The following is a 16556-nucleotide window of genomic DNA, read 5'->3' on the forward strand; positions in this document are numbered from 1 at the left end:
TAGACTTTGCTAATGAGCATCTGTGATATTTTACTAACAATCAATTAACCATTGGTGTAGCAGAGGAGGCACGGATATCTCTGTGACAGGGCTCATTCATATTATCGGTCCCTTAATTTAACAATGTGAAAAACAATCAAATGGCATCTAAAGGTCTGTCCCTAATTGGTAAGAAGTGTCAAAATTAATCCGTTAGCTTTGATTTAAGCTTAAGATCTCAGGTGTGTGTAGTGAAGATGAAGTCAAACTTGCATAGTTAACTCTTTAGGGCATGATTCTTATGACTTATACAACAGTGCCACCTAGGTATGAGTAGGTAACACTAGACCAGTAGCAAAAGTGCATTCTGGGTAGTGTTATGACATCACATTCCTTATCAATGTACATGCCTATCCGACAAGGATTGGAAAGTTCCAAACTAGGAAGGTGTGTTCAACTGATAAGCTTTTGGTTAAGAAACCACATAGGGGTGGTGAAAGAGAAAAGGAAAAACAAAGAAAGAACAGGAGATCCCTGGAGAAGATCCTAATTATCAGAACATTCGGAGAGCTGACTTCCCCGAGAATCTGTACATCACTTGACCCTTGGGTAATGTATGCTTTTGTCATGTGTAGTATTGACAAAATTATTCTGCTTGATATTTAGCCAAATCCCCTTTTTGTGTGGATATAGTGTTAGTGCTACATCAGTGTTGGCGCTATTCAGTTACGATGCATATAACTGAAAAAGGGTCCAATATTGAATTCGGAGAAAAACTCTGGTGGGATTCTTTATATTCTCTAGTCTGATATCAAGCCGATAATTTATACGTTTTATTGCAATGCTACCAATACATCCGAGATTGGTCATAAGTTTTGGCAGAGCAAGGGCTCGTATCTGTCACTTTCTATACTGAATTTCTGTGCATAATTATTTGATTGGTGCAATATTTTATAAATTGTAAGTAGAATATTTGCATTGCATTCTTGTGCTGGTTGGATAATAGATTGTGAGGACGCTGGTCTTGGTGTTATTAATGTCCTGTTGGCACCATCTAGTGGCAGATTTTGGGTATTACAGTTTTCTTTCTATCATTGGTCTTATACTCATTGTTATTGATTGTATCTAAATTATTGTATAATAAATCATTTATATTTTTGCATAGACGCTTGTACCCTGTTCTTACTGATTGCACAAAATAATTAAGTTCTCGATCAAACTCTTTTTGAGGTGTCTATATGTCCACCTCGCCGCAGAGGCTTGTCGTGAGACTTCTAACAAAAGAAGCTGCTTGATACTTCACAAACTGCCTGGATCAGACCCAACTGCAGGCTTAAAAACAAAAATACCGTAGTGAAAGGTAGAAGCAAAGTTGACGCCAAAAATATCGGAGGTGTGTAGATTCGTCAGAGTCCATCTACTGTCATTGTGTAGCGACTGTGCCTGAAGAAGACAATGCGTCATCAGCGGAATGCACAGATTGGTCCGAGATAGGAGAAATACTTCTCCAGGAGAGAATGTGATAACTACGTCCGACGTCAGAAAAACATCAGAGAAAATCTGGACCAATAAGAAAAATATAGTGTAGGCTTTCCAGAACAGTAAGAATCCAACCTCAGGAGTATGGATACTGGCCAGGTAGACAGAAACAGCATCTGGGGGGACGACGACACAATCAGTCGTCTTGCGGAGGGGCATAACGTAGAAAGGGTGTTGCGTTCCAGCAACGAAACATGCGACAGCACAACAGCTCCATCCAGTGAGGGGGGGGGGGGGGGGGGGGGGGGGGGAAAGCAGTTGATGCACAATATGTGCCCTGAATAGGTGTGTCCCCTACATAAGGACATGTCAAATCTATTACTCATCTCTTGAAAGAGGCAGTGTTGATGGTGTCACAGCATCAACAGTTAGCGCCAGTGTCCCACTTGAAATGAGAACCTTGTGGTAGACCAATGTCATAGAAACTAGGGGGTTATGCCAACCAGGGAGAACCCTGCAAAAGTGTGCACCTGAAGTGAATGGCTCATCAGCTATAGCATGCATACTAATGCAAATACCTGGTCAGAGAATGGAAGTACTGCAGATGATCATGTCTTCAGGGAATCAGCTAAAACTGCAAGCGCCAGCATAAAGACCCCACCTATTGGTGCAACGGCATCCATTGGTCGTGCCGGAGATCAACCTGAGAGGGAATGTAGACACGACCACCACACCCAAGACCAGTGTGAGGGTTCCACCTATAGAAGGAGAGAAGCGGTAGAAGCTACAGCATACAGAGCCAATGCCGAAACATGGAACGGAGGCAATGTGGTAGAAACCACAGAACCATATCCAGTGCAAATGCAAGGAGAGGGGATGAAAGCAACGCGGGTACCACCATGGGTTGCAGGGGGAACGTAAGCCCCGAGCCTGAGAAGGGAACCACACAGTGGTAGACAAGGCACTTAGGGCTAAGGCAAATTCTCCACCTGAGAATAGGGCCAGACAAGAGTAGCCACAGGAACTAGTGCTGGTGCAATACTCCAACTGAGGAGGAGGTCATAAGGTAGAAGCCATATTATACGGTGATAGCACCATACTCCACCTGATGAGGAGACCATACAGAAGGAGCCATGGTATGAAGTACTAAACGCAAATACTTTTAATATAGGCCGAAGTAGGTCCATGGGAAGATTATTGTGTTGTTCAAAAGAACTGATGTTAATGTAACAATTAATTATATATTTAGACAGTTAGAATACACAACACCTGCAGAAGTAAAGGCTTCACTATATTTCTAATCTGAACATAAATTAAATTACACAGTGTGAGAATTGTCTAGATGTTCCTCAAAGTATATATTCATGTATCAAAGTTTGTCTCTTAGCTCTGAGATAAGGACTCCATGGATGCAGCTGGTGCTAATTACATCTACAGTTTGGGGTTTGCTAATGAGCAGAAAGTCTGTGATATCTATGGACACTTATAATCAACCTTAGTTTTGTATAAGAAAATCAATAAGACACATGTATTGTGTTATATTGTTACGTCTTTTTAAAGACATTTATATACCTGTTATCGTATATGTTTTAGGGACGTATATATATCTAGAATATATTCAAAGCAGCTTAAGCATGGGCTTTGTTAATGAGTATCTGTAAAGATGTGGTATTTTACTAACAATCAATTGACCGTTGGTGTAGCAGAGGAGGCACGGATATCTCTGTGAAAAAGTTTATTCATATTATTATCGGTTTTATAAGTCAACAATGTGGGAAACATTCAAAAGGCGTCTAAGAGTCTGTCTCTAATTGATAAGAAGTGTTAAAATTAATCAGTTAGCTTTGATTTAACCTTCCAAATACTAGGTGCATGTGGTAAGGATGAAGTCAGACTTACATAGTTAACTCTTTAGGGCATGATGCGTGTGACTTTTACAACAGTGCCATCTAGGTATGATTAGGTAACACTACACCAGTAGCAAAAGTGCATTCTGGGTAGTGTTATGACGTCACACCCCTTATCAATGTACACGCCTATCCGACAAGGATTGGAAAGTTCCAAACTAGGAGAGTGTGTTCATCTGATAAGTTTTTGGTTAAGAAACCACATACAAGGGGGAAAAAAAGGGAAGGAGAAAAAAAACAAAAAACAAAGAAAGAAAGGGAGATCCCTGGAAAAGATCTTGATTATCGGAAAAACTTTTGAGAGCAGACTTCCCCGAGACTCTGCACATTACCTGACCCTTGGGTAATGTATATTTTGTTTTAAGTAGTATTCGCATAAATTAATTGGCTTGATACTTAGCCAAACCCCGCTTATTGCGGACGTATAGTGTTAGTACCACATCAGTATCAGCGGCTTCAGTGAAAATGAATATCACTAAATACAAGATCTGATATTGATAACAAGAGAGCTTCTCTGTTAGGAATCTTTATATTCCCTAGTTTGATATCAAGTCGATGATTTATAAGTTTCATTGCAATACTACTTATACAATCTGAGATTGATCATTGTTTTCTGCAGAGCAAGGGCTCGGATGTGTCATTTTCTTGGTTGAGTTTATGTGCATAATCAATTAATATATATATTTGCATAATTTCTCTTTTGATCCGTACATTTTTTTTTTAATATAAAGCATTTGCTTTATATACCCAACATAGTGCTAGCGTAAATACTCCACCTGTGGAAGAGGACATACAGTAGTAGCCATGGAATGGAGCGCTAGCCTAAATACGCCACCTGAAAAGGAGGAGAGCTAGAAGTGGAAACAGTATTCAGAGGCAGTGTAATATTCAATTCGCTTGGTAGTAACCACCGAATTCTCTTCTAGGGAAGATACACCATCTAAGAAAGTGTCGAGTATCATGACCAATCATGTCGTTTGGAGTCTCACCGGGACTTAAAGCGGTGTTGTGGGGATACACCCTGGGAGGACAGAGACACTCTAAACCAATAACGAAAAACAAAGGGGATAATGCGGTAGTAGCTGCCTTATCCAGTGGTTTCACCCGTATTCCACTTGTGGGGGGAGGACCGGGTAATAGTAGGTACCGTCTCTTGGCATACACCTCCGTGGAAGAGGAAGAATATGATAGGAAATAAAGTATCTGGAGGGGGGTTTCATAAAAAACATCCAGTGGACTTGTTGCAGGGAAGTGCGGCAGTAACCGCATGAGGGGGAGCGCACATGAACCACCTCAGAGGGGGTTAATTCTGCAACAGACACCACACTCAGCACTTGATAGTGCCAGTCAGCCAGCCTCAGTAAGGTGGCAGGCAAGAAGGGTTTTTTATAATTTTTTTTTTGGACAGAGGCTGGGGCGGACCTCAGCAGGCTCCTGGAGAAGGGGGATGTCTGGATTTCGCGCCCGGGGGACAGTCCCCGCCCACCAAACTCCAGGATGGAAGTTGCGGCCTAGAAGACCGCAAAGCCAGGGACTCGTGTAGCTGCGGGCCGACCAGAACGACTTCCGGCCGGAACAGAAGGCTGAGAAGAATGGCTGTGGGATTCCCAACCCCAGACCGAGGAGACCTGGGATGGGGGTACTCGACGCACAGTAGCTGGATAGAGCAGTCGCCCCAGGAGGGAATGTGACCACTGGGAAATGGTACCGGTAGGCCCCAGAGGAAGATAGGTGGATGGATGGGTGGGTGGGATCACAAGGAGAGAACGAGGAATGGAGAGGGGAGGTGGCGGTGAGATTAGGGGAGTAGGTGGATGGAGGGGGTTATACTCACCCTGTGTTCACAATACTCACCCCATCTTCATCCTCTTCTGTTCACCCGCCCGTCGCCCCCCCCCCCCCCCTTCCTTCCCACGGTAGTAGCAGGTTCACCTCTTCAGCCACTAGCACGAGGTGGTAGTGAGGCTGGAGTAGAGGGGACTGCAGAAATGCTGGTGACCCCATGGCTGGCGGGATGCAGGGGAGCTAAGCTGCCCTGGTCCACTTTTGCCTTCTTGGGGGAGGTCGGGCGGTGAGGGGAACAGACACAGACGGGAAAAAAGGTAAAAAATAAAAATAAAAAATAAGATGCCCTGCCTCCTACAGACACTAGGCTAAAACTGATTAGCTCAGTGTATGCAGGAGGGGTATAGCTGAGAGGAGGAGCTAGCACTTTTTTTTTGCCTAGTGTCGCCTCCTAGTGGCAGCAGCAGCTATACCCATGGTCTCCTGTGTCCCCCCCCAATGATACGAGCGAGAAATGTTAAATAACATAGCCACCATAGTGAGAGATCTTACTTGCTTCACCTCTACCGATGACTGTGGTGGGTCCAGGAAATGTGCCGGTCTCGGGATTTGCGCTGCAGATGTTCCCTCCTCATTTTTTAATCTCTGCAATGCCACCACTTGGTCTCCTGATCCCATGGCAAGTAGGACCTTGAGTCGTCCACGCTCACAGCCGCTGAACATGTCAACGATTGGTACAAAGCTGTCCACCGCAACCACTGGATACTGTGCTTGGAGCAGAAGACGGCAAATTTTTGGGTCACTGTGAAAAAAAAAAAAAGAAAAAAAAAAGAAGAGTCAAAAAAAAATTCTAAGCCATTCCCCATTACCTGTTCAATCTCCCTCTGTCTAACCTGTTAACATGCTGAAGTCACTATTGGCCGTGGCATCTATACAGTTAGAAGGGCTGTTACAGCTAAGAAACTCTAGAGCCCATGGCTTCTCCGGTGCTGAGCATTTACTGCATAGCGACAGGACACCGTCAAGGAATTAAACGGGAGGATGCCTCATCAGAAATAAATGAAGGCTGTCAGGGCATGCTGGGGCTGCAGTTTTTCCAAGCTGAAGAACTGCAGGTTCAAGGGGTATTTCGGTTGTGAGAGGTTACAACTATTAATTGGTGTGGGTCCTACCACTGATCACGTGAACAGGGAACTTTGTACCCTCCTCCGGTGCCCCCAAAATTAATGGAGCGGCAGGTCGGGCATGTGCACATCAGCAATGGGGGCCCTAAGAGCATACAATATCCGGCAGCATGACATGCTTCTTCTGAGCTGTTACCTGAAGGACATGTAGAACTGATGCAAGGGGAGCTTTACTAGGCCCAGCAGCTGATCTGTAGTCGGGTCGGGAACTTTATTCCAGACTTCAAGGATCATCACATTGTTCTCCATTCTCTCTAGGAGCCGACTTGTCAGAGAGACTGGAGCGACCTGGCAGAACAAGTAATAAGCACTATAACACAGCCCTCCACAGCTCATCTTCCTGCTCGTTCTCTCCCTCCACACAAGCACAGCAGACGGACTCTTCCAGATATGTCAAAACGGTAAAGTGTCAAATCAGATGTCCCCCCCCCCCCCCCCCTCCCGGCTTTTCCGTAACTAGATGGATTTTGGGGGGAACTGATTAAAAACGCTTTATATCACATGCACGACTTATTTTCTGACTTCTAGTGAGCAGCAGTTACCTGAGAGAAGCTGAACAGTGGCTGGTTGCTGCCCCACGCGACCGCGGAGCGAGTGGCTTCCTGGCTAGAGAAAAGCTTGCAGTTCAGATATGGATTACATATGGAGGAATACTCCGGGTCGCACACTAAGCCCTTGCCTTCAGGCACCATGAGGATAGCATGCAGTAAGAGGCCATTCTCCTCTTCAGACTCTGGTGCTTTTGGCCGCTCTGTCTGGTGGTGGACATGCTGCTTAGCAGGCAGGACTGAGGGCATGGGCTCTACAGGCTCCTCTGGAGATCCCTCTGTGTAGGACTGATCTTCAGGTGCCATGACGCTCACGTTGGGTCTACAGAATGAGGCGGACGCGTCCTGCACTCTCAGAGATGCCTTCTCTGGGATGTTAGAGAATTCTCTGCTGTCTCCAGCAACGGCTACAGACACCTGTCGGAGAAATTGGAGAGAGGCGGTAACAACCTGCCCAGCAGACGGAACAGTTTATGGGGCAGAATAAAAAACTGTCACTGCTGGGCCAGTGAATGGCTGCAGTGGTCAACTTCACCATGGATGGTACTCTGGGGACTAAAAGCAGGAGCCTGTGTGTTAGAACAGATTCCCAGAGGTCAGTTTCTTTTTTCCATTAAAGGGAACCTGTCATCAACTTTACGCTGATCTCACCGAGAGCAGCATACATTAGTGACAGCAATGCTGATCTCAGCGGTGTGTCACTCATCAGCTAAAAGTAAGTGTTTGCTTAGAACCAGCATCATAATCATTACAGCACAGGCCTGGAAAAGAGTAAAATCTACTTGAGAAGAGTCCTGGTTATTCATAATCTCCTGCTCTCCCGCCCATCTGCTGATGATTGGCAGTTCTCTACTAGTGAGAAAGGGAGAAAAGTACAGTAGGTGAACCCGATTTTGTGTCAATCTCGCTGTATTTCTCGGCGAGATTGAGCACATACGAGCCCCATCGCGGGAGCCAGCGCCGAGCTGGCTTGCCGCAATGGAGAGCAAGCGCGTCATAGAAGCGACGGGAGATCCGACTTGGATTCCCGCCAATTCTACACGTGTGCGGCGTTTGTTATGAATCCTGAGGGGGAAGTCCCCGCCGGATTTTAAATAAAAATCCGACCTGGGTCCCACCCTCAGGAGCATACCGGGCCCTTAGGTCTGTTATGGGTTGTAAGGAGAGCCCCCCCTACGCCGAAAAAAACGGCGTAGGGGGTCCCCCTACAATCCATACCAGACCCGTATCCAAAGCACGCTACCCGGCCAGCCAGGAAGGGAGTGGGGACGAGCGAGCGCCCACCCCCCTCCTGAGCCGTACCAGGCTGCATGCCCTCAACATGGGGGGTTGGGTGCTCTGGGGCAGGGGGCGCACTGCGGCCCATGTTGATGAGGACAGGGCCCCTTCCCGACAACCCTGGCCGTTGGTTGTCGGGGTATGCGGGCAGGAGGCTTATCGGAATCTGGGAGCCCCCTTTAATAAGGGGGCCCCCAGATACCGGCCCCCCACCCTAAGTGAATGAGTATGGGGTACATCGTACCCCTACCCATTCACCTGCAAGAAAAGTGGTAAAAACACAAATAAACCACACAGTGTATTAAAATATTTTATTTTTCTGCTCCGGAGGCCGCCCCCTGTCTTCTTTATTAGCTCTTTTACCAGGGGGGGCTCTTCTTCTTCCGATATCCCGACGGGTCTTCTCCGCTATCCGGGGGGGGGTCTTCTCAACTCTCCGGGGTTCTCCTTCTGTCTTCTCCTTCTGTCTTGTTGTCTCCTTCTGTCTTCTGTCTCCGGGGGGGGGCTCTTCTTCTTCCGATATCCCGACGGGTCTTCTCCGCTATCCGGGGGGGTCTTCTCAACTCTCCGGGGTTCTCCTTCTGTCTTCTCCTTCTGTCTTGTTGTCTCCTTCTGTCTTCTGTCTCCGGGGGGGGGCTCTTCTTCTTCCGATATCCCGACGGGTCTTCTCCGCTATCCGGGGGGGTCTTCTCAACTCTCCGGGGTTCTCCTTCTGTCTTCTCCTTCTGTCTTGTTGTCTCCTTCTGTCTTCTGTCTCCGGGGGGGGGCTCTTCTTCTTCCGATATCCCGACGGGTCTTCTCCGCTATCCGGGGGGGTCTTCTCAACTCTCCGGGGTTCTCCTTCTGTCTTCTCCTTCTGTCTTGTTGTCTCGGCGCACCCCGATTCTTCGTCTTCTCTTCTTGTTTTCGCCTCTCTCTGTTGTTGACTCGGCGCACCCCGGTTCTTCGTCTCGCGAGACTCGGCGCACCCCGATTCTTCGTCTCGCGAGACTCGGCGCACCCCGATTCTTCGTCTCGCGAGACGAAGAACCGGGGTGCGCCGAGTCAACAACAGAGAGAGGCGAAAACAAGAAGAGAAGACGAAGAATCGGGGTGCGCCGAGACAACAAGACAGAAGGAGAAGACAGAAGGAGAAGACAGAAGGAGAACCCCGGAGAGTTGAGAAGACCCCCCCGGATAGCGGAGAAGACCCGTCGGGATATCGGAAGAAGAAGAGCCCCCCCCCCGGAGACAGAAGACAGAAGGAGACAACAAGACAGAAGGAGAAGACAGAAGGAGAACCCCGGAGAGTTGAGAAGACCCCCCCGGATAGCGGAGAAGACCCGTCGGGATATCGGAAGAAGAAGAGCCCCCCCCCGGAGACAGAAGACAGAAGGAGACAACAAGACAGAAGGAGAAGACAGAAGGAGAACCCCGGAGAGTTGAGAAGACCCCCCCCCGGATAGCGGAGAAGACCCGTCGGGATATCGGAAGAAGAAGAGCCCCCCCTGGTAAAAGAGCTAATAAAGAAGACAGGGGGCGGCCTCCGGAGCAGAAAAATAAAATATTTTAATACACTGTGTGGTTTATTTGTGTTTTTACCACTTTTCTTGCAGGTGAATGGGTAGGGGTACGATGTACCCCATACTCATTCACTTAGGGTGGGGGGCCGGTATCTGGGGGCCCCCTTATTAAAGGGGGCTCCCAGATTCCGATAAGCCTCCTGCCCGCATACCCCGACAACCAACGGCCAGGGTTGTCGGGAAGGGGCCCTGTCCTCATCAACATGGGGACAGGGTGCTCTGAGGTGGGGGGGCCGCAGTGCGCCCCCTGCCCCAGAGCACCCAACCCCCCATGTTGAGGGCATGCAGCCTGGTACGGCTCAGGAGGGGGGTGGGCGCTCGCTCGTCCCCACTCCCTTCCTGGCTGGCCGGGTAGCGTGCTTTGGATACGGGTCTGGTATGGATTGTAGGGGGACCCCCTACGCCGTTTTTTTCGGCGTAGGGGGGGCTCTCCTTACAACCCATAACAGACCTAAGGGCCCGGTATGCTCCTGAGGGCGGGACCCAGGTCGGATTTTTATTTAAAATCCGGCGGGGACTTCCCCCTCAGGATTCATAACAAATGCCGCACACGTGTAGAATTGGCGGGAATCCAAGTCGGATCTCCCGTCGCTTCTATGACGCGCTTGCTGGGATGTGCTGCCGCTATCCCAGTGAGTGCGAGATCTCGGCACCACGTCGCCGAGTATCAGCGCGACGCTGTCGTGCTAAAAGCACAATATCACAAACACCTACTGTAGGTAGAAGACTGTCAGTCATCAGCAGGTCGGCAGGAGAGCAGGACTCTTCTCAGGAGGCCGTGACTCTTTTCCAGACCTAGTCTGCAATGATTGTGATGTTGGTTCTCGGCAACCACTTACTTTTAACTTATAAATGACAGATCTCTAAAATCAACTCACCTGTCTCTACTTTGCGCTGCCGTTAGTATGAGCAGCATAACGTTGATGACAGGTTCCCTTTAAAGGGCATCTGTCACCAGATTATCAGCATTAATCCAGCCGACATGTGACACCTGCAAATGTCAGACAAATGAGGGAGGTGCTGCTGCAGGCAGAGGCTCTGCTCCCTGCGGGGTTGCCGCACCTCCTGGTCTCCATCCTTGTACAGCGTTTGCGCCCTATGTGATCCTACGAGACATCAGGGCCAGACATGAATATGCTTTCACTGCCTAGCCTGTCAGTCTTAGCAGTGGGGGTGCAGCAAAGCAGACAGGGAGTGGACCCTCTGGGTGCAACAGCACCTCCCTTGTTGCACCCACCAGCTTATTTAGGACTAAAAGCATTATGTTCAGGTGGCATGTGCAGATGCTGCGGTCAGCTGGTTTAATGCTGATAATTCGGTGACAAATGGCGTTTTTTGCATTCAGCTTCCACAGCACAATCTGGTATTTCACCATCTCACTGACTTTTGACTTAAATTAAAATTTAGAAGGGATATTTTTTAAAAAAAACATGTAATTCAAGAAATGAGCACAGACATTACCTTCAGGGGCCCCACATCCTCTAATTGCTGCTGATTCTCCAAGCAACGCACTGGAAGTGTCTGCGAGACGGAGAGATCCTGAGACCGGAGAACATCGCGGAGGGACAGAATGGCCGAGCCAAGAAGTCCGGGCTGCAAGGACAAATATCAGGTCCGTATCGCATTGCACAAGTGTAAAGATGGAGGTGAGAGAAAACGGAGGCTGTAAATCAGGTGTAGCCTTATGGGAACTATACCTTTTTCTCGGTGCTCTTCCTCATATAGATTCGGAAGGTCAGGCCGGAGTTCCACCAGTGCTGGATCATTAGTCCATGGAACAAGATCGGGAACACAAATCTTTGCTGGAACTTCACAGCTGCAGAAGAGAAAGCGAAGACACCTGTGATTACGTATAAAGAAAGGGATAAGCTTACACCTGGGGATGGCTATGCTTTGACCGATGGAGGAATTAGAAAAAGGTCCACGGATTCTCCAAGTGTTCTGGAGCCACAATGCCCAACATGTTCCAAAAGCCGAAGCATGCTGGGAGTTGTTGCTTCACATGCTGCACACCACTGCTGACATACTTCACCTATCTGTCAGGACGGTGTTAAATTTGGAGTGAAGCCAATAATCCCATGCGAGTTCAAACTTGGCTCGTTTGTTGGATATGGAAGCATTGAACATTTCATACAGACCGTTGTTGTTGACGGCGTTTATCATTTCCGTCAGTGGAGGAGGGTTTGGATTATTCCAAATCGTAGGCAATTTTCATTCTAGTAGCCACAATTACACGAGTGACAACTACTCTAATAGTTTGGGGAAATAAGTCTAAATCCACGGAGAGTAAGGCCTGAGCTATAGATAGTGAGATTGGGAGATTCCATATTTGAGTTAAGAATTAGATTAATTGAGTTCCAGATCGGTTTGATGTCTCGGCATTCCCACCATACGGGGGATGATAGGGGGTACATCTTAGATAATCTGTAGGGTGTATAGTACCATCTGTAAAGGAATCTCCTGGAGTGTTCAAGATGGTTTATACATTTAGAAGAAACCCGTATAATAGAGAATGCAGTTTCCCATTGCTCTAACTTAATGTAGATTCCCATTTTTTTTAGTAAAGGGGTCAGTGGTGAGTCTAATCTCTCCGCCATAAGGTGATAGCTGAGAGATAGAGCCTTGAGGGTACTTAAAGGATTTCGGAAGATTTCAGAGGATATGGGGAGGCCCACCCCAGACAAAAAATGTCTGATTTGTAAGTACTTGTAGAAATTCCTATGGGGGAATCTTACATTTCAATGATAGGTCTGTGAAGGAGCTTAAAATATTATTAGTGTAAAGTTGACTCAGGTTTTTAATTCCTAGCTCGGTCCAATTATAAATCCTTAAGTCTGGGATGCACCTCCCCAACGCCTCCAGGGGAATATCTGCAAAGGAGATATTAATACGTTTCAATTTTGTCGTCAATAGGGTCCAGAGTTCGAATGCGGCCTGAATAGTGGGAAACAAGTTTGGGATGCGAGTTTTTCCCAATAGTGGGTTTGAAAGGAAAAAAAAAAATATATTTTTTTTTTACACCCATGATATAGTTTTCGATTGTAACCCAGTGCTTGTCGGTCTGGTTGTTCTGAAATACACGCCCTATAGTCCTTAATTATAGAAGGGCAGCCTAGTCCCCCTGTGGCAATGGGTAGGTACATTACCTCTGCTTGGATTCTTGGTTTTTTGTCTTGCCATACAAACTTAAGAAGTCGTTTTTGGATTTATGGGAACAGAGATTGGGAGGTTACGGAATAGGTATAGTATTTGTGGGATGATGAACATTTTTAGGGGCCGCTATTCTTCCCTGGTTAGTACCAGGATTATATCATCAGCAAATAGACCGATTTTGTGGTTTGTTTCCCCAATTTTTATACCTGTTACTTGTGTATGGGCCCTAATACTTTCTGCTAGAGGTTCAATTGCCAGTGCGAAAATGATGGGAGATAAGGGGCATCCCTGCCTTGTTCCGTTTTTTATTTGGAATTGGTTAGATAAGGACATTAGCGGATGGTTTAGAGTATAATGCACTTATAGCTGCCTCCAAATACCCCCAAAGCACTCGGTCAAATGTCTTCTCCTCATCCAGAGACAGAAGCAGAGAAGGCATCCGCTTTGCCCTGGAAAAGTAGAGGAGGTCAATTATACGTCTGGTGCCGTCTAGGGCCTGTCTTGATTTGACAAAACCCACTTGGTCATGATGAATAAGATGGGGAATAAGTAACGTTAATCTATTGGCTTGTAGTTCTGAGTATATTTTAAGGTCGGCGTTCAAAAGGGAGATCGGGCGGAAATTTTCTGGGGGTGTCGGGAGATTTGCCTGGTTTGGGAATAGCTACAATAGTAGCTTGGAGCATTTCTGGTGGTATGTTTCCAGTGGACATTATATGGGTAAATGTGGTTAAGAGGAAAGGAGATAAGATATTTCCAAATGTTTTAAAATATTCGTTGCATAGTCCATCCGGGCCTGCGGATTTATTACTTTTGGTTGATTTTATAATGTGCAATATTTCATTGGTATCTATTGGTTTGTTGATCTGTTCTAGCTGTTCTGGGGAGAGTTTGGGCAGTGAAATACCCGCTAGGTCCGGAGTTGGCTGTGGAGTTTGTTTGTTGTCTTTAAGATTGTATAGATTACGATAGTAATTGGCAAAAGTGTTAGCTATTTCTTGGGGGTTAATTACCTTTTCCTTATTGGAGTTATAAATGTATGGTAGTTTTTCCCTATTTAATGAGGATTTGACTTTGTAGGCTCGTATCTTGTTTGCTCTGTTTCCTTGCGCGTAAAAACGAGATTTTTGTATAACTTACCAGTAAAATCTCTTTCTCGCTCTTCCTTGGGGGACACAGGAAACCTTGGGTATAGCTCATCTCCATAGGAGGCGTGACACTAAGTGAAGACTGTTAAGCCCCTCCTCCACAGCTATACCCTCAGCCTGGAGAGAGAGACTACCAGTTATGTGCCCAAGTAGTTAAAACAAAGGCAAGGATCAACCAAATTAACACCAACAAGTCAAAACACCCGTCAGGGCAACCAAAACAATGGGTGGGTGCTGTGTCCCCCAAGGAAGAGCGAGAAAGAGATTTTACTGGTAAGTTATACAAAAATCTCGTTTTCTCGCCCAATTCCTTGGGGGACACAGGAAACCTTGGGACGTTCAAAAGCAGTCCAAAAATAGGGAGGGACCACAAACCCAAGATGCATTAAAACACCATATGCATTAAGGCACCGCCGCCTGCAAGACCAGGCGGCCCAAAGCAGCATCCGCCGATGCATAAGTGTTCACCCTGTAGAACTTGGTGAAAGTGTGCAAAGAAGACCAGGTGGCCGCCTTACACAATTGTTCAGCCGAAGCTCGATTTCGCTGAGCCCAGGAAGCCCCGACCGCTCTGGTAGAATGAGCGGTAACACCAAAGGGCGGCTCCCTGCCCTTAGCACGGTAAGCCTCAGCAATAGCCATCTTGATGAAGCGGGCAATAACCACTTTAGATGCCGCCAGCCCCCTGCGCGGACCCTCCGGAACCACAAATAGAGAATCCGAGCGCCGAAAGGGTCTAGTTACATCCAAGTAGATCCTCAGAGCCCTAACAACATCCAGACGGTGAAGATCCCGTTCCCGAGGATGAGACGGGGACGGGCACAGAGAAGGAAGGACAATATCTTCATTTAGGTGAAAAGCGGACACCACCTTCAGAAGGAAATCCGGAACCGGGCGGAGAACCACCTTGTCCTGGTGAAAAACCAAGAGGGGTTCTACGCAAGAAAGTGCCGCCAATTCAGATACACGCCGAAGAGACGTGATGGCAACAAGGAAAAAAACTTTGCAAGACAACAAGCGAAGGGAAACCCTACGCAGAGGCTCGAAAGGAGAAGATTGGAGAGCCGTTAGCACAACATTAAGATCTCAAGATGGAACGGAAGCGCGATACGGGGGAGCATAGTGAGTAACCCCCTGAAGAAAGGTCTTAACTGGACCGAGCGGAGCCAGAGGGCGCTGGAAGAGGATCGAAAGCGCTGAGATCTGACCCTTTAGGGTACTGAGACCCAAACCCAAGTCTAGACCAGACTGCAAGAAGGATAAAATCGTGGGAAGAGAAAACCGAAGGGGATGAACATCCAAGGTCTCACAGAAGTTCAAATAGGCCCGCCAGGTTCGGTAATAAATCCTGGACGAAGCCGGTTTTCGCGCACGAATCATGGTACGGACCACGTCGGCAGAAAACCCCCGCCGCGTTAGGACTGCGGTTTCAATAGCCACGCCGCTAAACGTAGCGACCCTAAATGCTGGTGGAAGATCGGCCCTTGAGAGAGGAGATCTTCTCTTAGAGGCAGAGGCAAGTGAGCGTCTGCCAGGAGCAGCATAAGGTCGGCGTACCAAGGACGACGAGGCCAATCCGGGGCTATTAGGATCGCAGGCGTGCCTTCCGCCGCGATCTTCCGAAGGACTCGTGGAAGAAGAGGCAGGGGCGGAAAAACGTAGAGGAGAGAGAACCCTGTCCAGGGAAGGACGAGCGCGTCCGCGCCGTAAGCGTCCGGATCCTTGGCTCTGGCCATGAAGGTGGGAAGCTTGTGGTTGAATCTGGAGGCCATGAGATCCACGTCCGGACGACCCCAACGAAGGCAAAGAGACTCGAAGACGTCGGGGTGCAGAGACCACTCGCCCGGGTCGATCGTCGTCCGGCTGAGGAAATCCGCCGCCCAATTGTCCACCCCCGGGATGTAAATGGCCGAAAGGGCTGGAACATGAACTTCCGCCCAGCGAAGGATTAGAGACACCTCCCTCATCGCCGCCGTGCTGAGAGTGCCCCCCTGATGATTTATGTATGCCACAGCCGTGGCATTGTCCGATTGGACACGAACAGGGTGACCTTGAAGCAGCGAAGTCCAATGCCGGAGTGAGAGGAGAACCGCCCTCAGCTCCAGAACGTTGATCGGCAGTTTGGACTCCGATGGAGACCAAGTGCCTTGTACGAACCGAGGAGGAAACACCCCCCCCCCCAACCCCGCAGACTGGCATCGGTGGTAATCACCCACCAAGTTATCGGCAAGAAGGACTTCCCCTGGAGAGGGGTCCGCAACCACCAGAGGAGAAAGGAACGAACCTGGGGGGGGGAAGGGGAAAATGCTGATCCAGACTCTCCTGGGACTTGTCCCAGGCAGACAGAATGGCAGTCTGAAAGGTGCGGGAGTGATACTGCGCGTAGGGGATTGCTTCGAAACAGGACACCATTTGTCCCAAGACCCGCATGCTGAACCGGAAAGAAGGATGGCGGTGGGTCAGAAGGCTCCGAACCGACCGATGAAGGAGCTGGCGCTTCTCTGACGGAAGCCGAACCTCCGCTGCCTCTGTA

General features: G+C 48.2%; 1 protein-coding gene across 4 annotated transcripts in view; it reads right to left on the bottom strand.

The window, feature by feature from the left end:
* The window catches only part of C2CD3 (C2 domain containing 3 centriole elongation regulator), a 71366-nt gene that overhangs the window by 33012 nt on the left and 21798 nt on the right, over nt 1-16556 (bottom strand). For 2 of the 4 annotated variants that reach the window (XM_040426520.1, XM_040426518.1), the window contains exons 12-16: nt 11420-11538; nt 11184-11315; nt 6877-7299; nt 6471-6622; nt 5712-5952 (exon numbers count right to left, since the gene is read on the bottom strand). In XM_040426520.1, coding sequence (XP_040282454.1) covers nt 5712-5952; nt 6471-6622; nt 6877-7299; nt 11184-11315; nt 11420-11538 — 1067 coding nt within the window. Of the gene's footprint in view, nt 1-5702; nt 5953-6470; nt 6623-6876; nt 7300-11183; nt 11316-11419; nt 11539-16556 lie in introns of all 4 variants that reach the window. The other 2 variants (XM_040426519.1, XM_040426517.1) reach the window with 1 other exon arrangement.

This window comes from Bufo bufo, chromosome 3 (genome assembly GCF_905171765.1).
Source record: "Bufo bufo chromosome 3, aBufBuf1.1, whole genome shotgun sequence".
Taxonomy (NCBI): Eukaryota; Metazoa; Chordata; class Amphibia; order Anura; family Bufonidae; genus Bufo; species Bufo bufo.